Raw genomic sequence first — 25407 nt, forward strand, 5'->3', positions numbered from 1 at the left:
AAGAGGAACACATTAACAAAATAATGGTCAACTAGTACTGTAAAACTGTAAAACAGTACAACAGACAGCCAGAAACATCAGAGGGAAAGAAAAGAAGTAGGTTTGAACATGGTGTCCACCATGTGATTACATAACTGTGGTTCTGTGCCACAAGACAGACAAACTGGTTAGAACTCGTAGCTGCCTGCTTGTACTGAATATGTCCCAGGAAACTGAAAATGCTTCAGAATTTAACAGGGTTTATTGAAATAATAATAAAACAATGTAAAGTGCACAGAGTCTACTTTCAAACAGGGTTCTGCCCTACATAAATGTCCAAGTTTTTTTTTATATCATTGTCACTGCTATTTGTTGGTATTTTATTTTTTTAAATGACAGAATAGAGCAACAAATCAACAACATTAAACAAAGTTGAAGGAGGTGGAAGTGAGGGGGGTCTGAATCATTGTTGCATTATGAACTGAAAAGACTACACGTTTATTATGACACCTTTGTGAAAGATCCAACGTAGGAAACATATGCAGTAATTAGCAGCACATCTCCGGGGAGAGTCTTCTCATTTTCGTGAAAGTCCTGGATGGCATCTGCCCACCTCACATTCTCGGAGGCCAGTCCACCCACGAGGCGGTTCGCCAGATCAATGGTGGCCGCGGTGGAGTCGGCTTCATCCTGGCATTTTTGCTTCGTCTCCACGGCTTGGTTCAGCTCTGCCTGGCACTCGCCCAGCGTCTGCTCCAGCTGGGCAACACGGGCTGGATGGAATAAACAAACAAAATTCCAAACTTTCATAGAATCACAGCTATCCACTCTTCATATACACCAATTAGAAGCAGCCCGCAAGTGATTTTTTGACTTACCTTTGCTACACAGGTGACACACAAATAGCTTCAAAATCGGAATTCTCTAAGCTAGGAGTGTGGGAAAGGGGTTAGTGTCCCACTCCCCAGGACAGCCTGGGAGAGATCTAAAATAGGAAACAAAAGCTAGGAAAAAAAAAGCCCCAAGAAAAACTAATAAACTGAATAATCAGGTACTAACAAATAGATCTTACCATTGTTATTCATATTCTCATATTGTTGTTCCAGCTTAGTGTTGTAATGTCATTGTATTTACTTACATTCTCGAAGTCAATGACGGTCTGATAAAAATAAGATCACAAATGAGGCACCTGAAAAAGGGACACCAAAAAATAATAGAAACATTTTTTTTTTTAAACAAAAACAAACTCTTATAATGCATTGCATCATTTCCACTGGCACGCAGTCAGTACCATTTATTTTCTACCACCAGCTGAATTGGTGCACAACATTGATCCGTTGTTTGCAGTCACATCAAAAATCTAAAAAACACCGGCCAGATCACATGCATTTGATAAGTCAACTCTATTTTTATCACACAGGGTATTCATTTCTACTCAGCGGGGTGTTTATTGTATGCAACAATGTTAGAAACAGGAGTGGAATTATTGGGAAATGTGTTATAAGATCTCAACAGCAGCTTGAAACAACCAGAGCATGGCCAAACAACTCAAGAGGGTGGTTGGCGGGTGCTGTAGTGCGGTTTGCTTCTTCGTTCCTATCAAACATCTATCGTCTTTGTCTCCCCTCCTTCTTTTTTATGTTTGTTACTCTCTTGTAACACCTCTAATCTTCTGGCACTCATATGACCTTATGCAGTTGCGAGCGCCGTAAAACCCTCTACTAAAACTAATCTAAAAACAACTCAAGCTACAAATTAGCATATGGTCATTTGTAATGAACAAATTCAGCATGAACAATGTTACAAATCTACATGTGCTAGTACAGCACTTTTAGCAACTCCCCCCAACCTTTAATGGTAGCCAGCTTATCCTGAGCAGCCTGCAGTTCATTGTTGGCTTTCTTCAGAGCAATTCTTTTTGGCTCGACATTACAGAAGACCTCGTAGTACCTCATGATGTTGATGACCCAGGAGCAAAGACCTTTACAGAGTGAGAAAAGGAAAGAAACCAAGCAAGATTAAATCATCCATGAAATATTAAAGCAGCTAAAGACACAAAGAAATAAATTAACTGGAAACAGTTGGCCTATTAAAATACCATTCAAAACATGCTGCTGCGCAAGGTGAATTCACTCTTTTGACTGACTTTCGGAGTAGGCTCAGTTGTGTTTAGATAGAAGCTATTCAGAAATTTCGATAAAATGATTGTTAAAAAATTGTGGGCTTTGAAAAGTAAAAGTAAGCTCAACAGAAACATGACAAATATCTCCATACAGCAATGCTGATATATAACAGAACATGTCAAGATTATTCCAGGGGAGATATCAATTCAAACAATCAACATTTTCTTTACTTTAAATATTGTTACTACCTGGCCGAGCACCTTACACCAGTGATGATACATAATGAGATAGTCCACTCAGCCAAAAACGTGTCCGCCGGAAGTCCGTGCAATGGCTCAGATCTATGGCGCTGCAGTCTTTGTTTTGAAACTCTCTTTCGTTTCTCCTAAAGAAGAATAGGCGAGCGCAAATCGACTGCTGTTCATCAGCTGTTCGGGTTCGTTCAGTGCGGAGTATTAGTTTTTTTTATTTCAATGACCTCTCGCCTCTCATTCTAAAGTCAAATTAAACGAAGAAATCAGTCGCCTCTTCCTCCGGAACAGGTTTTTTGTCAGCTTAAATAATTTTGAAAAAGCGTTCTTCCGAAATTTGAATTCTTATTCATTCAAGAACTTGTTAGTTTCACTTTGATTTTTTTCACACAAGTTGGGTAACTCTGTTCGCAAAGGGTGCATTTGCGAAGAGGGCACCACCGAACTTTGAGGACACTTTTTTAATTGGCTCAAAGAGAGGAGTGGACCATCTTGTTATGTATCATCATTGCTTACACTAGAGGAACTACAGAATTAAATCCTAAAACAAAAAAAAGTAGGCAACTTTTCCTGTACCCTTAGTCAATGCTTCAATATTGACAACTATAATCAATAGTTTTTTTTAACCTGAGTTAACAGTTGTATCTTACTGTCCCATGAGAAAGTTAATAATATAATAAATCAACATCTCCCTTTAAAAATTATTTTTTTTACTAGTTTCTTTCTTAATGAACCATTGTCAGCGCTCATATGACCTTATGCAGTTGCGAGCGCCGTAAAACAATTACGAACACAAAACAGAACCATTGTCAAAATTTTTTTAAAGAAGAACAATAGTTCTTTTTCTTGTGCTACAGGTCTCCTGCGGTACACAGTTGTGAAAACATCAACAATAATAACCACGACATTTGCCACATGAAACCTGCAGCGGCCAGAGATTTCGCTTTGATAAATTCGGGATCAAACTCAGGATTGGTCAGATATGGCTGCACAGCTTGTTGGCAGGTGACAGGAATGTTGTCTTTGTCGTAGTTGATCAGGTTGTCCAGAAAGTGATCCACCTGTCTCACAAAGAAATATTTGGTGAAATAAACAAAATCGTCAGCAAGTTCTAAGCTCAGAAAGTAAAATTTTTCATGACAGAGAAAATGTGTTTCATTCTTTTAACAATTGTACCAACATTATGTATCTTTTCTTGCTTTTTTTCAACATTTAGAATTTGAATTCGACAAATATATTTCACAAGCACACGCAACCAATAGGGAAGGGCGGGGCCTCCTATGGTGTCTTATCTTATTTTATCTTATCTTACAAGTGTCAAAGATTAGAGCTGTTACCAGAGAGTAACATAAAAAGACAAGAAGGAGAAGAGATTACAACGATAGATTGTTTTTATAGGAAATAAAGAGAAAACCAGACCAGAGCACCCGCCAACCACCTGCAAACACACATTACAACGATAGATGTTTTTATAGGAAATAAAGAGAAAACCAGACCAGAGCACCCGCCAACCACCTGCAAACACACATTACAACGATAGATGTTTTTATAGGAAATAAAGAGAAAACCAGACCAGAGCACCCGCCAACCACCTGCAAACACACATTACAACGATAGATGTTTTTATAGGAAATAAAGAGAAAACCAGACCAGAGCACCCGCCAACCACCTGCAAACACACATTACAACGATAGATGTTTTTATAGGAAATAAAGAGAAAACCAGACCAGAGCACCCGCCAACCACCTGCAAACACACATTACAACGATAGATGTTTTTATAGGAAATAAAGAGAAAACCAGACCAGAGCACCCGCCAACCACCTGCAAACACACATTACAACGATAGATGTTTTTATAGGAAATAAAGAGAAAACCAGACCAGAGCACCCGCCAACCACCTGCAAACACACATTACAACGATAGATGTTTTTATAGGAAATAAAGAGAAAACCAGACCAGAGCACCCGCCAACCACCTGCAAACACACATTACAACGATAGATGTTTTTATAGGAAATAAAGAGAAAACCAGACCAGAGCACCCGCCAACCACCTGCAAACACACATTACAACGATAGATGTTTTTATAGGAAATAAAGAGAAAACCAGACCAGAGCACCCGCCAACCACCTGCAAACACACATTACAACGATAGATGTTTTTATAGGAAATAAAGAGAAAACCAGACCAGAGCACCCGCCAACCACCTGCAAACACACAGGGTCCCACCTTGGCCATGATGGAGGATTTTGCGGCTTTCCAGGACCTGTCTTTGGGAATGTTTCCGCCCGGAGCTAACAGCACCATGACTGCGGCTGCCACATTGGTCACAGCAGCGGGCGGGGACCCGAAAGATTTCAACTCGGTCAGGTTGTTCTGGGGAAATCAAGAGGAAAAACAAAACAATTTTGGTTTTTGACACAACACATACTTTGTTAACTCTTAAAAAACAAAATACGGACTCTACCATCATGGTGGGTCAAGGCGGTGGGCATTGGCCAAGTAGCCCCTCTCTAAACCCATCACACATACTTTTTTGTCTCAAAGTAGACCTGCAGCAAAACATCTCTCCAATTAGCTCACAGGCTTTTTTCTCACAAATCCAGCCTTAAAGGTTCAAAATATTTCTTCAACATTATCAAATCCATGAGAAATAATACTAGAAAACAGAATACGTATTATCTGATACGAAAACGAACTTCCATACTCAGGCCCTAAAAAACGTTTCAAATCTTTTTTTGTGTACTGGCTGGCAGCTATGACAATACAACACTAGCCTCTGTGGAAATTCACATGCAAAAAATTATTATCAGTTTTATTTCCCAATGCATATGTCATACACTTACTACTATAAAGTTTTGCTATGGATAAGCTTTTATTTCCCCTGTTAGCAAATCTGTCAAGGCTGAAATCTACCTTAAGAAGAAACCTGTGATGGCAAAAACTAATTGTAGTTTTAATATTTGTAAGCACCCACTGCAAGCATTATTCTTTCTCCACACCATTATCTCCAAAGCTTTTCAAATTTAAGAAAGACCCCGAGCCAACACATTCAGCATCCACAAAATACTAAATCTCTGGCAAGGTAAAGTTCAGCTCTTTACATAACATTTCCCTCATGAATCATTCATTATAGCATCAGCAAGATGTTGAACCCCAGAGAAAAAAACAGTCTACTTTTTTTGCAACATCTCCCTATGACGCAAATCTTATAATAAAATCCAAAAGATAATTTAAGCCCTGAGGAAATGTGTGAACGCCAGCTCTTTAGACAATATTTCCCCTATGAAGCACACATCATAGAATCAGCAAGATATTGAACCCCAGAAAAAAAGAAGGCCTACTTATTTCACAACATTTTCGTATGACGCATACCATATCATCATTAAAATCCGCAAAATATTTACGCTCAGAGAAAGTGAAAGTCAGCTCTTTACACAGTATTTTTCCCATGAAGCAAACCTTATAGCATCCGCAAGATATTGAACCCTAGACAAGAAGAAGAAGGTCTACTCTTTTCACAACATTCCCCTATGATGTAAACCTCGTCATAATCATAGCATCCACAAAATATTTAAGCCCAGAGAAATGGAAAGTCAGTTTTTTTACACAATACTTTTCCCATGAAGCAAATATTACAGCATCCACAAGATATGGAACCCCAGACAAGAAGAAGAAGAAGACGACGGCCTACTTTTTCCACAACATTCTCCAATGATACGAACCTTATTTAGAGTGTTGAGAGCATCTTTAGCGGCCAGCAAGGCGGGTTCTGCTTTGGCGAGATCTCTCTGACAGTCCGAGGCCTTCTGCTCCACCTCCACAGTGATCAGAGAGACTTTCTCCTCCTCCACGTCCGCTACGGCTTTCTCCTTCATCACTTTCTCCGTCTCCGCACTGACCACGGTGATCAGGTCATTGGCCTCTTTGTTTTTGGCCGCCAGCTCCACTTCCTGGGAGGCCAGCTTGGACTTGAGGTCATCCACCTGAAGAGGAAAGAGTAAACGATACGAGCGAATGAATTAATGAACGAACCAATAAAATGAATGAAAGAATGAAAACTTTAAGAGACTTCTTCCTAGACATGTAGGCATTGTTGCTTCTGATATTGTTGCTGAAAAAGGTGTGTTCTTTCTCTGTCTCTCATTGGATCTCCTTTCCCTCCATCTCTCCACCCATCCCTCCCTGCCCACCTACTGTTCCCTGTCCATTCACCCCCCCTCCCCTCCATTTATCCCTTCCATATATCATATCTCTCTCTCTCTCTCTCTCTCTCTTACACACACACATACATTTTTCCTTCCCTACTGCTACACTCCCCGCCCCCTCTCAAAGTCTCTCGTTATTGGCTCTTTTCAGTGGCCAATTCATTCCATGTTGCTATTTCGATCCATTACAGAAAAACAGAATTGCTCCTAATTCAGCACCTATGTTATATGCCTTATTATTCATTCAAAGAGGATACTGAAAATATCATATTTTCGTCACTATTAACCCATTCATATTCTTTACTAAGCAGCACTACTACCATACTCTCACAGCTTATCTCCTTCTTCTCATCTTTTGCAGCTGTTGGATGTTGCTTCCAGGATCTTTCTGTAATAAAACAATCTGTCCCTTATCATTCTGTCTTCCTGAGCTGTTTTGGTTCCAAGCCAGGTTTCTACGTCACGTTCCCATCTTCTGTTTGGTCTCCCCCTTCCTCTCTTGCCTTCTACCTTTGCATCCAGAAGATGTTTCTCGAGTGAATAATAGAGCTTGACGTGCCTAAAGTTGTTCAATTTGTTGTTGGTCTCGTTGTTAGCGATCCAGTAGCTTCTGAGCGTCAACTCTTCTGCATGATGCCATTCGGTAATAGCTGCATCTGTTCTAATAGTTGTCTTGAAGAGTAGAGGCAGTTAGATGAGTGGGGTAGTTTGGGAAGAAAACATCTCCTCAAATCAAAGTAGTTCAATTTATATTTACAAAAAATTATTCAACTCCTAACAAATTCCACAAAACACACCTGAGTGGCTGTGCTGCGGAGTTTTTCTAACCCGTTCTCTAGACGAATGATGCTGGCCTGCAACTCCTCGTTCTTCTTGCGCAGCAGGTTCTGATACAGCGTGATCTGCTCCAGGAAAGACTTGGGCGTGGTGTAGTTGTACCGGTGCTCATTGGACAGGTAAGCCAGACTTGCCTCGTTCACAGATTTGTGAACAAAGGCCATGAACTGTGCTATCGACTTGCGCATGTCTGCCTGTAGGAGTGAGGCCAGAGGAAAGAACAAAAATTACTTTGTATGGAGTCTGCGCAGAAGTGCAGTCACACAGTGGAGATTTAGAGCTGGGGAAAAAACAAAAACAAGACCGATACAAGATAAAGTATAATTTATCATTACTATTATCATTATCATAATCATCATTATTATTATTATTATCATTATTACTAAAATTATTATTATTATCATTATTATTATTATTATCATTATTACTATTTTCAATATTATTATGATTATTATTGATGATGCTATTATTATTATCCTTATCATTATTACTATTATTAATATTACTATTACGATTATTATTGTTGTTGTTGTCGTTATTATTTTTATGATTATTAATATCATTATTCATTACAAGAGACACAGACAAACAGGAAGTTCTGCGCCTCACCTCCAGTAGTTCGTTGTCCCCGAGGAACCTGGCACTGACAGACACCAGAGCCTGCTCCGGCCACTCGTGGAACCAGTCGATAGACGTGCAGTTGGTCACCGCCGGGAACTTGCGACTGCGCACTCTGAGAGTGGAGCCCACCGGTGAGAAGCACAGGACCACCTGGGGAGTGTTGTCTTAGTTTTAGTAGAGGTTTTACGGCACTTGCAACTGCATAAGGTCATATGAGTGTAAAGGGGTGGATGTCAACGGAGAAGTCCTTACAGGGAATCAGACTTACTCTGCTCACCTCTCTAGCTTCGTCAGCACAAAGTCTGCTTCGACTTTCAAGGCACCCCGGAAATAGCGGGTCACAAGAGTGTGACAAACATACAAAAGAAGTAGAGGAAAAATGATGATAGTAAGGACTAGGAAAGAAAAAGCAGCAGTTCCCTGTTGTAGTTCAGGCACAGTTATGAGCATGACATTGTTAGATCAGCCCATTTACAATACTGTGCACTAGAACGAGAAATGTCCCCCCTTTGGGAATGGCCTAAAGACACTTCAGTCAGTGGCACCGCCCCGGGGGGTGTAGAGGTTTTACGGCACTCACAACTGCATAAGGTCATATGAGCGCCAGAAGATTAGAGTTGTTACAAGAGAGAAGAAGGGGAGATCCACAGCTTGAACTGTATGCTTCCCGAGAGTAGAGATTGTTTCGGAGTACTGTCCTAAGGTCTGCTGGAGTAATAATGGTTGCAAAGCGCATGGAGCATGCTGTAGAGTGTTTGGGTGCATCTTCATCCATCTCTCTATCGTGTACACCTGCAAACTGCTTTCCTCATCCCCATCTCCTTTCCCCTTCTCTAACATTATCAAGTATAGATCCAGTTTATTACCCTTACTTTTTTATCTTTTCTACAGCCCCTATAAGAGCTATTTAAGCATGAAAAGGGAGGGAGGAAAAAAGTCATGTTGAGTTTTCTTTCTACATTTGTAGTCTGGTCCCCAAAAAGTCTTACAAAATGACATGTGACCTGTGGCTGAAGACAGGTGTACACCCCTGGCTTAGAGGTAAGATGGTTGCCTCTCACCAACAAGCACTCTATGCAGTTCAGGTTTCATTCAAACCCTATCAGTGAGTCATCCCAAATTTTCCCCAAAGAACATGAAATTTATAACACAGCTAAGACTCTGTATTTCCTTACATTTGCCCCATGTCTTTAAGTAAAACAACTAAAATAAGTCAATATTATCAGGTATATTGTCTTAAATTTGGAGTAAGACACATCTTCCTACAGTGCCCAATTTGTTTAAAAATAATAGTGACAGTTTAGAATGTTAATATTCATTCTCAATGAAGGCTCATTAACTTCACAATAACTCTTTTGGCAGGCACACATATTTTTCACTTTTCTAAATATCAATTCCCAAGAGAACATATACAGCATGACAGCCTTCATAGCTTCTCAAATTTCCTTTTTGCTCCTGGTCAAGAGCAGACATAATATAATAATTTCAAATCACAAAAAATAAATTTCCCTACTCAAGGGATACATATTACCTGACCCAACCTTGAATAAAAGCCACAATTTTGATATAGCATGTGGGACATCTTAATTAAAAATTTCATCATGAGGACACCTATAGCACAAACAACAATCCAAGACAAAAAAAGTACGACTTACTTTGAGATTTCTCCGCACTTTATCAATAAACAGGGCCCAGGCGTTCTCTCGTGTGTCTGGGATTCCGACCTGTTTGCATTCATTGAGCATCGCACTGAGGATTTCCTCAACCTCATCATCGCCGAAGAGGTCGGCAATTTCTCCAGAGGCCAGGAGATCGTTGATGAGCACCAGGAAGATTTCGTTGGCAACTTGTGCGTCCGACATGAGGAAGACCACACCCAGCCCTATCCAGAGAGGCCAAATGGAGAGAAATTTAGCTTATTTGCTACTTTGCTTATTTTCATGTGTTGAAGAGCTATATATATAATATATAACTGCATTGACATGATTGAGGGGAAAAGACAGGAGATGGACAGAAATGAGAAGGCCATTCTGAAGAAAAAAAACTGGTAGTAATGCCCAAAAGGCATAAGATATTTGAAGTCATTTCCTAAATTTGGGGTACAGTAGTCTCCACTAAAGATTCCCATACTAGGGAGCAAGGAAAATGTGGGATCCAAGGTGAATGGGATCTTGTCCAAATCATCAAGAGGAAGAATGCACAGTTGCCCATGGCCAGGCCCGCAATTGGGAAAATGTCCTCCCCTTACTTTGACATGCCCAGGTTTTTGTAGAGTAAATTATGATCTGGATTGCGGGATCTTAGCCAACTATAGCCCTTCATAGCTGGATCTTAAGGATGATTTAAGTGTGATACAAACCCTGCTTTCTTAAACCAGCAGGATCTTAAGAGAACTGGGATCATATTCAAGCGGAGACTACTGTATCAGAAACAATTGTTTTAATTTCGGTCTCTGTTTATGTCTTGAAGACACAGGGTCTACAAAGAATTATAGACAGAAATCTTTAACACTGAAAACAAGAAAGACAGCTACAAAAATTTTTTTAAAGAAATACGAAAATACAGCAAGCAAAAGGGCTCTCAACATTACCTTTCAGTCCTGATTTCCTGTAAAGTCCATTCAAGTCTGCCTTCAAGTCTGGAATGCCATACTGCTTGCTGAGGGTAATCTACCAAATTTTATAAAAGAAACATTTAGAGATGGTATATCAATTCAAAATAAATTTGAAAATGACATTTAGTGGAAAGAAAAAAAGAAACCCAAATATACCAACAATACTAACACCCAAAAGTACATGTTGTTTAGGATATTAAGATTAAGCTATTATTATTATGTCTTCACTCAAATTAGTCAAGACATCTTTCTCTTTCTTTGTTTCTCTTTTGCTTCTTTGAATATCCTTCGTTGGCCCCTAATAGTAGCAAGTGTATACTGAATCTATCCTTTCGGATTAGAAAAGTAGAAAATCCTTTCCTTGTTTCCTCTTTGGAATGTTTGAAACTTTGTACTGTGCCATGTTCATTTCAATCCTGAGATCAAACTTTGGGTAATCCAATTTGAACCAAATACATTGAAGAAGAGAAGAACTGCAAAAGGTACCAGCGGAAAGCTAGACAGAATATATTAAAACACTTAAGTCAGAGAGACAGAAAGGAAGGCGGCTCAGAGTTGAATTGTATTTAAATATAATCTTTATCAAGTCAGAAGAATGACAACCATTTATTCACCAGGAGCAGATTGGAACAGTATGATCAATAAATGAAAGAAGAAGGAGTAGACAATATCAGATAGCCCAGTAACTAGCGACAGAGTTGAGAGAAAAGAGAAGAGAAGAGCAAACTAAAAACAGTGGGTAACTATAAACAAGACTATTGACTTACTGTGTTCATTTGCCAAGATTTCCCCATACTCCATTCAAACATTCTCTGAACTTAATTTTTCTACTCACAAGGACTGATTCCTGTAAATAGGCTGAAATATCATTAAAGCAAGTAAATCACGGCTATTGAGCCCTGGCTCATACAAACCTGAAAGACGTCAAGACCACTGATAAATGCAGCCAGCCGAGACAAGGACTGTTTTCCACTGCCCCCCACCCCGATGAGGAGAGCATTGCCACGCGGTGACTCCAAAATTCGGTTGATCCGGCAGATATGCGACATGGCATCCTCGAAGAGGACGAGGTTCATGCTGGCGTTGAGCTCGTTGTAACTGTCCAGGGCATCAGAGAGGAGCTTGTTCAGCAGTGGCCACTCTTTGATGAAATCGTAAGTGCCGTCTCCCATTCCAACGGCAAAGTGGCAACATATCAAGGGCCTGGCTTGAATCACTTCTTCTTTTTGTTCCTGATGAAGAGTAGATTTCAAATCGCTAGACGTATTTTGTTAGCCCATGAAATTTATAGGATATCTACTATGTACAAGATACCCATGGCCAAGTCTTACAAATTTTCACAACAATAAATTTTTTTAAGATCATTTCATCTCAGTATGGCGGTGAATAGGATGATAAAAGGATAAATATATCAGGATGTTTCTACAAATCTCATATGCACTCACACCATATTACGTTCTCTCTCTTTCTCTCGCTTTTCTCTCTCTCTCTTTTCTCTCTCTCTCTTTCTCTCTCTCTGTAACCCCCAGAGCTATAAAGTATACAGTTACTTTGATTTTTTTTTTCTAAACACAATATTTGATGGACACAATTTCCACATTTTTATCTTGATGCAGGTACTGAAATTATTATAAAAATACAAATATGTGAGTTGGTTTTACAAATACAGTCAATCTGTCATACATTTTATTTAACTTTTATGTCAAAATTTAGAAACATCAAACCATCCACAATTTTCACAACAGCTGCAATTGTCATATTAACATATAGGAAAGATCTTTACATGGAAAAAAGGAAGTACAAGAAAGCATTCAAACCTCAAAGAATTTCTTCAGTATTTCCACTTGGTACTTGTCGTAAAGGGCCAGGTCTGTCTCATCCACTAGCTTGTCTCTGTAGACCCTCTCTGCCTCGTGGAAGTATAGCCTCACCAACATGGCTGTGGTCTTACAACATTCCGCGTTCGCAAACAGCATGCCCTGAGGACAAGAAATAATTAAAACGTGTAAAGATGTGCATGGTAAAAGGTGTTGCAATGTATTGAAATGAGACGTACATTCAAAGCTGTAGATACAATTGTCTTGTTCATATCAAAACACTTTGTGTTCATATGAATTTACAAAAGCGTGTTCAATTTTGTATTTGTCTCTTTGTTCTACAGCCTTAAGTTCACAAACCAAGCAGGCTAAAGACATATATTTTTCCCGACTCCTCTTGCAGAATAACCCTAGTGCTGAAGTGGATAAGACAAATGTATCCACGAAGGAGACAGGATCAGATTAAATTTGGATAATTCTACGATCATATAATTAGTACTTTCTTTTAATGGAAAACAACTCTTTTTTCTTTTAAACCTAACCATATTATTGTAACAAGTGCAAATAGAAAAAAAAAAGCAATTTCAACAATTCACTCCCAAGGGAATTCCTTACTTGGAAAATATTTGACATGTCGCGCAGGTTGAAGATGTAATGGAATTTAATGGCCGTGGGCAAGAAACTGGACGTCATCTTGGACTGTAGAGCGATGGCCCCTTGGACCAGGTTGTTGCAATATCTCTGCAGGCTGATACTGTAGTTGTTGAGAATCATGTGCTGGCTGAGAATGTTGCTGTAGATTGCCGCTAGGGCGTCCTTGGTGGGCAGACTCAAGGCAAACACACAGAAGTGACGCTGTGGGGGATGCAATACGATCAATGTAAAAATAGTAGCTATAATTTAATATTGATAATCATTACAAGAAACTTAAGACTATTTATAGCACCAATTATGATGATGATGATGATGATGATGATGATATTAATAATAATAATAGTAACAATAATAATAATGATAATAATAATGATGATAATGAAAAAGATGATGATGATAATGATGTGATGATGATGATAATTATGACAACAGTAATAGTAACGAAACAAAATTCAAAACAATATAATAATAATAATAATATTAATAATAATAATAATAATAACAACAACAACAATAACATCTGCATGTTCCCAAGCTGCTCTACAATGCCAAAAGTATCACTAGAACTTCCACTTTTTTTAGTCTAAGAAACATGCCAATTTTCCTAGATATTTGACATATGACGTTTGGGCCTTTTGCTTTCAAAATACACAGAAAACATGTGATTCTGGAATGCGATGAGATATGCGACCACCATTTTCATCAAATTCTCCCATTTGTGACCTAGAAATTCAAACACACTTGACCCTGGAGAACTTTTTAATTGTACTAATAACATGGTAGCTTTTGACCCTCCAAGAGGGAAAAATCTGGCTACCCTAAAATGTTTCAAACCATATCAAAATGGGACTTGAAGAAATTTTCTGCAGTGTGCGCCAGGTACCACCTGCAATCTGGCGTCGATTGTGAAGCTTCCAGCAGTGGGGTTCATGCAGGACACAAACTGGACGTTGTGGATTTCTTTCAGAGAGAGCTTCTGTCGATCGTACCAGTGGGCGTGGTCAATGCAGGCTCGCACCAAGGTGTGGGGCTGCACAGTGAAGTACTTGTCCACCTGAAATTGCAGTTGATTTGATTTAACACTTTGCAGTCACTTGCCGCAATAATGCGATGGTGAAAATTATCCGTTCCCGTCACTTTACCCTGTTTGCAACAGGCCCGAGAAGTCCGTTGCTGTCAATCTCCTGGCTGGGTGACCAGATGGGATATTTTGTACTGTTGGCTGTGTGACCGAAAAGTGGTCCCGCCGCTTTCAACTTTGTAATGTTGTTTAAGAGGTGGGACCTCTGAATTTAAAGTCTATCTTTGATAGGACCGAGCCAAATAGGAAAATTTGTGTACAGTGTCTTTCCCAAGGACAAAATGTCGGACAGAGCTGAGCCTCAAACCTCCAAATCCTCAAACCCACAATCTCAGGAGTATGAGTCCAGTAGCCTAACAAATAGACTACCGATGCCACCCTTATCCATCTGGACAAACAGGGCTCTCATTGTTATCAGTTATGAAGCAAACCCATTTAATCTAGAAACAAATGTCTCGATACAAGTATCAACTGAGAGACGGGGTAGACAGCATGGTTATAAAGACCACTCGTCTTTTTCTAGCATTTTAGCGAGCATCCAATGTATAATACAGGCACCTCATTGCTACACACTAACCATCATGAAACCTATAATATTCAAAATTCTGAGTAACATACACTAGTTGGTAATGATCAGCATGCCGGACATCAAGTAATAAAATGTTTCCAGATCTGAGGGACGATTTTAGAATTATAGGTTCTGTCTGCTGAAATAAAATGCAAATAACACGAGACAAAAATAATTAACTGACAATAACTATGATATACAAATCAACAGACAGGCACACAAAGTTGACTTGCAAATACACTTCAACTTGTTTGTAAACTGGGGGAGTGCCCATACCATCTTTCAACAACTCTTGCTTTTCTGAGGGAAATGTATGAATATTTTACAGCTTGTTACCTAACAGCAAGACATTTTGTCCTCCTGATGTTGTTGTTATCAATTAGGGCAACCCTCGCCCTTCTGTCCAATGCCATGTAGTGATAAATGCAGGTTCGCTGCAGTTGCTGTAATGTTCCATAGAGTTTGTTATCTATGTTAGGTCTTAGAGGGAGAAGTATAGTCCAGACTGATGTCATTTAGGACAGTGCAGTGGAACAGGTGATGATCCATAGTCCTACATTGCATAGTCTCCTGATAAATCCTTGCATTGTCCTTTAACTAGGTACATCCCCCCCCCTCCCGACAACTCCAAACTTACCTCTGGCATGTTCATGTCGTCAATGAAATAGACCAGCTTCCTCGTGCCTGGCGGGCCATAGTTGCGACCTGCCTTCTTTTCCAGCGGCTTCTCTAGAATGTTCTGAAGCATAGCACTAGTGGTGTAGAAATTGAACGGCACATTGGCAATTATGTAGTCTTCACCCAGATACTTGAGTTTATTCTGCATCAATACAGTCTTTCCTGTCCCCGCAGCCCCAACCAGCATCACCGGTCGACGATTGGCAACTAGCATGTCGAGGAAGAAACGGAGCCTGTGGGTCTCCGCTGTGTGGACAATAGTGGCCTGGAGATACCAAAGACATGCGTCACATGTAAGTGTTAGTTTTAGTTTCCAGAAATTCTGACTGCAGCAACAACAAGGAAATTGATGATCCACGATTTGTTGATTAAAATTCTGTCTTTTTACATCTTTAAAATCAAATTTTCAAAAATATATTTTAAAAATAAATAGTACATTTTTAAAAATGCACCCCATCAACATAATTTAGATGATTTAGAAGGCGAGCTTCCACCCTGACTGAGAAGGGTACAACATTCCAACAGAAAGGCCAAGATACTTGATAAAATAAAAAATCTCCCCACATGGGAATCAAACACAGGTCTTCTGTGTGCAACGGCGAAGCACCTTACTGACTGTAACACACAGAACTGATCATTTCCACCGGTGCATTAATGCGCCAAGTGACTACAAAGTGTTAAGAAACACAATACCCATCAGCAATAATGATAGCATCTTGTACCTGCAGTGGGACATCTGGATCATACTCAAACTCGGGCACCAGTTGTGTCCATGGTTTGAAACTGTGAGAGGCCGGGTCAATGTAGTAGTCAAAGACAGTGCCGTGGGAGGGGAATTTGACAGTCTTGTACTCCATGACCCACCACTTGGTGAAGTCCACTCGGTGGTCACAGAGCTTTGAAGGAAAAGGTCAAATTAAAATTTATACTGGTTAAAAAGGAATAAAGAAAAATTTAAGACAATTAAAGATTCAAATTTAAACAAACTGGGATCATATGTCACCCAAAATTCATGATTTCAAAAAAGCGTAATATTTCTTGCTAAATCTTTCACATTCTTGGAAAGAAGTAAATTTTGCTAACTGCTTTGGAAAAAAAAAGTATCCTATTATAAAGCCAGCCTCCCTGTAGCTGTTTGACTAAACCAAATTAAATGTTTTTGCTGCTCTTTAAAATTGGTAAAATTTACTCTTCTGGGGTTACCCTGTTGGAACAGAAAATTAAAGTTCAAAACTGTAACTTTGAGAAAAATTACGCTTTTCATTTTTTTAAAACAAATAAATCAAACCCAGAAACATTTGGAGGAACAATGTATTCCAGATGTAGAAAACACTGCATTTTGGCCCTGGCATAATCCTAAGCTTTCCCAACCACCAAAACGCATAATCGTCATTTTTTTATGACTCAAGTTGCTAACATTATCCACTGCATTGGTGTGATTCTCAAAATCAATTCAAGATAGTGACATTTCTGAGGATAGCAACCTCTAGTTTCATCCCAATGAAAATTGGTATAAATTATCTTAGTATACCGGGTATAGTATTTATAGCAAATTCAAATAAAATCACCCAAAAAAGCTATAACTAAATATTAAAGAAAAACTACCTTCGGGTCCCACTCTACCATCTCTGCCTCCCCTTCCCATCCCCCCTCCTTCCACTTTATGTATCCACCAGAAAAGAAATCTTACCTGATCCTGAAACATACACCCTCCAAACGCCCATACGCAACAAAAGACGAAATACAACTCGTAGAGATCTTTTGGCGAGTCAGGAGGCACGTTATCCGGCACTATCAAACACTCCAGTAAGTAGGTCAACATGTGCACATGTGCAATTTCCTGAATGGGAGTGATTTTCTTGAAGCGCAGTCTGAGTGTATCCAAAATAGAGGACACGTATTTGTCAAACAGAATGGTCAGGTTTGCTTTCTCAGACTGGACCTCACGTCGGTCGACCCAGCTCTGGACGTACCTGAAGACAACAACAACAAAAAAGTAACCACAAATTTATGACGGCTCCAGTAAAAACTTTTAACTCTTTAAGCCCTGAATTTTTTCCATCGTTTTACTGAGTTTTTTTTCTAGTCACCTAAACCTAGTGCACTATGTCTCATTATAACCCCAAAAGCTTGCCTCCAACTTCTAAATAGCGTAAACAAAGGCTTAGTAATTACTAAATAAAACTTGGTTCGGGAATAGTTCCCAAAAACAAGCAAAAACTAGCACTAAATAAAACAAAATAGTTGTCACTAGTACTGGACGCTCCCATCATCCGATGGGGATCAAAGAGTTAAACTACATAAAGGGAAAAAGAAATCTCAAATTTTCCTTCTCTTCTACAATTAACTTTCTGGTGACAATGAACAAGATTTTAACACCAAACTGAAAAAATGTTAACGTACATGATAGGACGGAACAAGGTGAAAGTTACAACTGAGATAAACACTACTGATACAATAATAAGTAAAGTCATAGCCAAAAACTTACGGATTCCATCCAAGGTCATTTGGATTGATGTAGAGGATGCCTGCCCGGGAGACTGTGGCTGGGGTGGCCGTTCTCAAGTTGCTGATCTCAAACAGCAGTCTCATGGCAGGGGTCATGGTGATGCGTTCATTGCTGGCTAATGTCAGGACCTGCAGAGTTGCATTTTCGTTCGTTTAAATTTGTAAAGTTAAAGAGTTTCACTTAGAAAGAGTTTTACCTCACTTGTGATACTAATAGGTCATACAAATGCTGAAGATTTAGAGGTGTTACAAGAGAGTAACATGCAAAGAAAAAAAAGAGAGATAAGGAATGGTTCTCAAGTCAGGAAGAACATGACGCAATACTCTCCAATCGTTACTGGGGAAAAAACCCAAATGTAAGACATACAGACACTGACAAAAGAGGGATAGTAAAGAAGTAATACCTATCAGTGATATTCTCTAACCACCCAAGATAGTGTGAGCATACAAATAAATGTTTGTTTATAACGAATAAAGAGGGACAGAGTAGTTCATGGGGAAAATGACAATAACTCATGAGCTCCCAACGTACCCTTAAAAAGAAAAGGTTTTGTCTTCATATTAAGGAAAAACTATGTTACATAACTACAGACTATTTTTAACAGCCTTTGTGATCATCTGTTGCATTTCATACTGATTACAAAAGCTATTGCCGTTTTACAGAAAAGAAACATAGTTGCTGGCTAAAAAAGTTCTGAAGCTATAAAATATCAATCATCAATTTATCAAAATTATATGGTACAGTGCTTAAACATCACCATTCTAAAGGCCTATTCAGCCACAGCTAGGATGGATTCAAGTACAGTCAAACCTGCTCAAACAGCCACCTGTCCAAGACAATCACTTGAACTGTACAAACAAATGACCAATTCCTATTTCCTCATATAGCCTACTTTTTTAAATTATTTCATAATGACACTATTCAAGACATCCACCCTGTCTAAGACAGCTGCTTTTCTCCTCAACAACAGGTGACCATCTTAGACATTATCAATAGTACCTTGTTGTCATCCATGACAGTGTTGAGAGACTCGATCCACATCGGATCAATGTCCCCATCCAGGACGATCCACTTAGGGCCGTCACCGCTCATGTTGGCCAGGTCTCTCATCACCACCGAAAATAGACCTAGCCAGGGATGAGGTGGGTTCTTAGTTCAGTTTTTGTTTAGTTTACCTAAGCTTACATTAGCTTTGCTTAGCTTAATTAGCTTAGCTTAGCCTAGCTTAGCTTAGGTTAGTATAGTTTAGTTTAGTTTAGTTTAGTTTAGTTTAGATTAGTTTAGTAAGAATTCTAAGACAGTGGCAACACAAATAGTTCATATAAATGTCGAAGATTAGAAGAAATACTAGACATTAACATACAATGAAAAGGAGGAGCTATGGACAGTAGGTGTTTGATAGGAAATAAGGAGAAAACCAAACAAGAGCATCTGTAGGCCACCCATGAGATAGGTTTAATTCAAGACTTGGACACAGACAGATCATTTAGGAGAACAACTGATCTTTTTATGGTAACATAGTTTAAGAAGAGATCTCATTGTATAGAACACACAGACAGCTAAAGATCTTGTCAGTTTGTTAATGTTTGAACGTTTAATCAGCTGCCTCCACTGTATGCTTCCTGGGAAGCCAACAATGTTTCTGAGTGTTCTAGGGTCTGCCGGGGTAATAATACAAATTGTAAAGCCTATATAGAGCTTGATGTTAACTGGGGATACGAGCGATACGTAGGCCATTTATTTTTATTTATTATAAAGTATTCACATATTTTGCCTCCTCTGCACTGATTTGCAGCACATAAATATTCTGTAAAAAAAGTTAATACAAAATTATCATCCTTTTCTCATTTTGACTTCAAATTCAAATATGCTATGCATACAATATTCCTTGTATCAGACTCATGAAAGCAAGAAATCATTTTCCGCATTTATGTAGAAAATTGGCACCTCTGATGAAAAAGACTATATATATATAGATACTGTAAGATGAAGACCTTACAGTCAGTTTACTCCCTGAGCTCTGACTTGGGTACGAGAAGAAGTTTAGTTTTAGTAGAGGTTTTACGTCGCTCGCAACTGCATAAGGTCACATGAGCGCCAGAAGATTACTACAGACGTTACAAGAGCGTAACAAACATAAAAACGAAGAAGGGAAGATAAGAACAATAGATGTTTGATAGGAAGAAGAAGCAAACCACACCAGAGCACCCGCCAACCACCCACGTACTAGAAGAAGGACTTTATTACTATATAGATGAAACATTACCATCCTTCCATTCACGAGTGGCTGGGCTGATCACTCCGAAAAGTTCATCATTTGTGACAGACTTTGGGTCCAGGTCAATAGCTGTCGGCTTCTTTCCCAGAATTTTATTTGTCGTTTTCAGTGTGTTCCAAACACAGCTTTTCCCTGTCCCAGCATTTCCCAGAATGAAAACCGAATGGCGTACGTCAAAGAGCTCTTGCAGTTGTACAACCTGTCCAACGGACAATTTTCATGCAATGCATAAAAGTGACAGAAATTTTATTGACTAAGATACATTTCTAAAACAAGAATTCATACATTAAAAAAAATAAGAAACACAAAGACAGAAGTGATGGAAACGTATATTTCAAATAGGGAGTTCAATTGACAAAACAAGACAATCAAATAGACTGCTCATGTGTGTAAGTGCACATACACACCTTTCCCCTCTCTTAGCCGGCTCAGGTGGCCGGCGAGTGCAGGTGAGAGGCCCCCCCCCCCCCCATCCCCTTTCCAAAAACGCAAACACATACACATGCACACACATGATAATAACGAATAAACATATCCACAAAGAACTCACACATATATACAGATATTTGCATGACAAAGTAATAGTTATAGCATTTGAAATGAAAATGATTAAGAGACAAAACACAAAAGTGAAAAAGAACCAAGTCCTATTAACTATATCGGCCGACTATTCACACACCAGTGACTTAGCTTGCAAAGCTCATGTGAAACGCATTTTGACATACACAGTGCTTTACAAACAAAGACATGGCAAATCATAACAGCAGTATCACTGTGACCCTTTCACCTTTAAGATAAAGTTGTCCTCAGCCTGAAGCTTCTGCTGCAATGTGGCATTCTTTATGTGGCCCTCAAACTCCAAGTCTCGTTTCCGCGGCACATCAAGCGCCGGAAACAGATCGCCTATAAGTCCCATGAACACTGGCATGTCGTCCATCACAATCTTTGGGATGTTAAAATCCCGCAAGGCCCTCATGAGGACCTGAAATAATTCAACATCCACAAGTCTTGGCATGATGTGTCTCCAAAAAATGCAAGGTATACAACAAAGTATATAGCGAGACAACAGCAGATGTTGTTCACAAAGAAAATAAAAGACTTGAATTTTTTTTCAAAAATGAAATATCTTGCAAATCTCATTTCAAGACAAAGCATATGGTAGAGTTGAACAAGAAAAAGTAAGGATACATACCTAGCATATAAACTGAATTGCAAAGGTAGTTGGAGTTAAAAACACACACTAAAGGAAGATATGTCATGGAATAAAACCAAGCCGTTTAAGGACCAAGGCCATGGGACATTGGGAGAAAACCCCTATTCACTTCACAATTGTCACATCATAATCACAATGTCACTATGGAAAGAAAAAATGGTCGCTTTTAAGCACAAGGGGGCTATCCTGAAAAATGCGGTTTTGAGAAAATCGAATTTAAAGTTTTTGCCCCTTGTTCAGTTTCTTTAAAAGACAAGGAGAGTTTTCTCTATATAATATAACCAAACAACTATTCACACCAATGAAACCAAACTTCTCCTATAGGTAGGGCAATACCCACTTTTGGGGTAGATCAGGATTTCTGGAAACCCCCGAAATCTGGGTTAGCCCGCTTGTCCTTAAAAGCGACCAAATGAGAGAATACCCATCAACACAATTAGATTATTCAGAAGGTGGGCTTTGACTCCATCCACGAACTTGGGTCTTCTGCAGGAGACTGCAAAGTGTCTAATCATGATGCCACAGATAAAGCTGTTTTTGTTACCCAAGCATCCAAATACACTGAAATGTAGAACAAGATAAGAAACCTACCTGGTCTTCAGGCCTTTCTCTGTCTCCTCTCTTGAGGGATCCAGCCACCACCAGGACAGACTTGATGGCTCTCAGACCCCAGTCATAATGGTCCTGTCAGGTCAGATTATAAAAGGAAAGAAACTTCATCCATACCTGACCCCAAACTCACCACACAAAAAATTTCTCCAAAGTTGAGCCTCCTGAAATTCATACAGTTTGTCTCTCTAGCATGTTTTTTCTTTTTTCTCTCTCTTTCCTCCTTAATACAGGTTTCAGCTTCTATTAGTTAAGACTCAAAATTTGACACATAGAGCTTCCAGTCTATGTCAGTGACCTTTTTTGATTCAAGATAGCACATCAACACAATAAAGATCTTCAGAACTGGGAAAGTGCAAGGAAGATAAGAACAAAAGAGGTAAAGAAAAGTAGAACTTTCCAGCGGCACCCTCCGATCACCCACTGAGTGTCCTCCTGTGCTGGTGACGGAGACAACATACCTGTTTGGACAGCAGCTCCTTGCACAGACTGTACAGGGTGATGAACTTCCTCGCCAGCAGTCTGGCGATAAGAAAGCCTTCTGCCACCAACATGATTTCACAGATCAGTTCAAAATCTGGAACTACCATGGCACAGGGTCTGCAAGGATGCAAGATTGCAGTGAGCAAAGCGTCATACACTTCTTGATACATCATTAACGAATAAAAAGAAATCCTAGAACTTACCCACAGTGAACTGATATAAGTCGTAATAAAATTATGAATCATACATCACGAGACAGAAAAAATTATTTTCTCTACAAACGAAGGATGCAAGACAAATTTATCTGTGGGTCAAATTCACAGCTAAGACATCACAATCAAACTGTTACTAAAGACCATGTTTTTGTAAGATTTGACAAAAAGGTTGAGTAAACATATGAAAGGAATCACAAGTTGATTAGAGTGCTGCAGATTATCTAACATCGTGATCACATCTAGATTCCTCCTCTCTCAAAATCCTTATTTTGGGGAGTTTTTTAGCTCCTTTAATACTTTCTGCTTTTTTCTCTAAGTTGCAGCACTATTCTGACTTTGATATGTGAGGTAAAATTTCCTTGGTTTTGACAGGCATTCAGAAAAAGTGAGCACAACATGCTATATGACAAAACACTTTCATCAGTTAGTATTGCACGGATAATGGCAAACAGATAGCAGGATTGTGAGCAGAGTTCACACAAACTCCGAGTACAGTTGAAATTGTCCGAGACTGCCACACTTAGTCCAGGCAAAAATAGGTAGTCTAAGACAGGTGGACGTCTTGGACAGTAAAAAGTAAAGTTGTTCCCGCATCCGATCCGGACATTGGGGATTGCCTTGCTAGTGAGACAACTTCCTAGGCCTTCGGCATATTGTGGTAGGGTGGCCAGTTCCTTTCCATGCCGCCTTTACTTCCCAGACTCGAAGTCAGGTACCCATAACTGTTGGGTGGGCAGGAGGGGGCGAAAAAATCTGTGTCTGAACCGAAGTTCCAACCCAGAATTTCCACTTCGGAGACGAGCGCACTAACTGCTCAGCCACCGCACCCTCGTCTTGGACAGTATCATTATAAAATAGATTTTAAAATAAGAAGGGAAGCAGGAAGTGGTCACTGGTACCGATGAATGTCTTGGACAGGTGGCCATTAGATAAGTTCGACTGCACTTTTAACATTCAACTGATAAGCTTTACAAATACAAAGCAAAGAAACCTGAACAAAGCTTTCAGATTCTCAGGGAGCTCAGTCCTTCCTGCGTAACCAGGATTCATGGTAATGAAGATGCCTACAGTGGGCATGAGCTTAATGACCGTCCCCATGAAGTTGAATTTTTTTTTCTTGTCTCTGATACCATCTTGGATGCATTTGACCTGTTTCAAAGATGCAAAAACGACAGAAAATTAGAAGACAGTAAGGTAAATTACTTGTGATATATACACCAGTCAGTGAAGAGCACAGAAGTTGTCAAACGTCTATCCAAGAAAATTAACCCAGATCATTTTACAAAGGTAGTATTTAAGTTTCTAAAACACAGTAAAGTGCACAAGCATAAAACTTTTTCTTCATTAGGTGATGTTTTACTCTGGAGTGACTTTTAATGATCAGCAGACTAATATACTTTCCTTCAACATTTGTCTTTCAAGGAAAACATGTAACAGTAGTAATGTACACACAAAACTATTTTGGAAAAAGAGTACAACGCACACACAATATCATTTTCAAAAACAAAATCTTGACCAAAACTCAGTATATTCAACGCAGAACAGACAGCGAGCAATAGTCTCACCTGGACAGCAATGACAGACAAGACTTCCACGGCGATGCGATTGAATTCATCAAAACAGCCCCACGACCCGGACTGAGACAAGCCTTTGTAGATGTTCCCAACAGACTGGAAAAAACAATAAAATCTCTTGAGTTTGGAAATGACTATTGATTACATTGCATACTCAAGTTACATAATGTAAGAAGTGAAAAGAGTAAGATTTTACAGGAAATACGGATAACAGCCATTTTGTGTACGAATGTATGTTTAAAAAACATCTCCCCGTACAATTTTCAGACTTGGAGAGTAATTTTCCTTATCTCCTCTTCTTCTCTTTTATGTTTGTTACTCTCTTGTAACACGCTAATCTTCTGGCGCTCATATGACCTTATGCAGTTGAGAGCGCCGTAAAACCTCTACTAAAACAAAACAAGACTTGTAAATTGAAAAGATTTAGTGTTAACTTTAGCAGGAAGAGCAGGACATCAATGCTTTAAAAAATGCTCAAATACACTGTACAGCCAAGGAAGGTAAAACTTTAGTGAGTGAAGAGAAAAGGACGAAAGTTAAATATAGCCCCTCATTTCGAACTGGTAAACCTTGTACAAAACATGGCTGGTCACCAAAGGAATCACAGTTATGTCATACAGGACCAGAAAACAGCTGACTGCAATTGTCATGATGTGCATATATACATGGTGGGTCATACTTAACTTGTACCAACAACAGGATAGTCCCTCACTGACAAATGAACTTGTTAATTTAACACTGTATTACCTGTATTACCCATCCTGGGCAACGACGTCACTGCACACCGGACAGGTCCATAAGTGCTCATTTCCCCCCAGCACCAAAGCCCGCAAGGTATCCATACAATTTCACACTGTGCGTGGGGCTTTCTACATGAAACAGAAAGCCGTGATTCAACTTACCTTGTAGTCCATTTGTTCCGAACAGTTGAACACGTAGACCATGATCCCAAGCGCCCGGCCCAAATCCTTCGTCGTCTCCGTTTTCCCAGTCCCTGCCGGGCCGGCCGGCGCCCCACCCATTATCAGATGGAGAGATTGGGTCAGAGTGATGTAACATCTAGAGAGGAAAAAAAGAGTTGGATAATTTGTGGG

At 39.5% G+C, this 25407-nt stretch overlaps 1 protein-coding gene across 1 annotated transcript in view; it reads right to left on the reverse strand.

Annotated features, from left to right (window-relative positions):
- The window catches only part of LOC101847003 (dynein beta chain, ciliary), a gene marked incomplete in the record, with an annotated part of 92355 nt that overhangs the window by 25020 nt on the left and 41928 nt on the right, over positions 1 to 25407 (reverse strand). The window contains 25 exon segments of the mRNA XM_005089217.3: positions 490 to 752; positions 1829 to 1960; positions 3276 to 3414; positions 4584 to 4730; positions 6080 to 6340; positions 7360 to 7593; positions 8009 to 8170; positions 9676 to 9902; positions 10611 to 10689; positions 11549 to 11866; positions 12452 to 12613; positions 13067 to 13306; positions 13992 to 14159; positions 15392 to 15697; positions 16155 to 16328; positions 17123 to 17405; positions 17921 to 18069; positions 18941 to 19068; positions 20208 to 20418; positions 21007 to 21201; positions 22024 to 22116; positions 22503 to 22641; positions 23731 to 23888; positions 24305 to 24409; positions 25216 to 25372. Coding sequence (XP_005089274.2) covers positions 490 to 752; positions 1829 to 1960; positions 3276 to 3414; positions 4584 to 4730; positions 6080 to 6340; positions 7360 to 7593; positions 8009 to 8170; positions 9676 to 9902; positions 10611 to 10689; positions 11549 to 11866; positions 12452 to 12613; positions 13067 to 13306; positions 13992 to 14159; positions 15392 to 15697; positions 16155 to 16328; positions 17123 to 17405; positions 17921 to 18069; positions 18941 to 19068; positions 20208 to 20418; positions 21007 to 21201; positions 22024 to 22116; positions 22503 to 22641; positions 23731 to 23888; positions 24305 to 24409; positions 25216 to 25372 — 4630 coding nt within the window.

The sequence above is a fragment of the Aplysia californica genome, unplaced genomic scaffold (genome assembly GCF_000002075.1).
Source record: "Aplysia californica isolate F4 #8 unplaced genomic scaffold, AplCal3.0 scaffold00004, whole genome shotgun sequence".
Lineage (NCBI taxonomy): Eukaryota > Metazoa > Mollusca > Gastropoda > Aplysiida > Aplysiidae > Aplysia > Aplysia californica.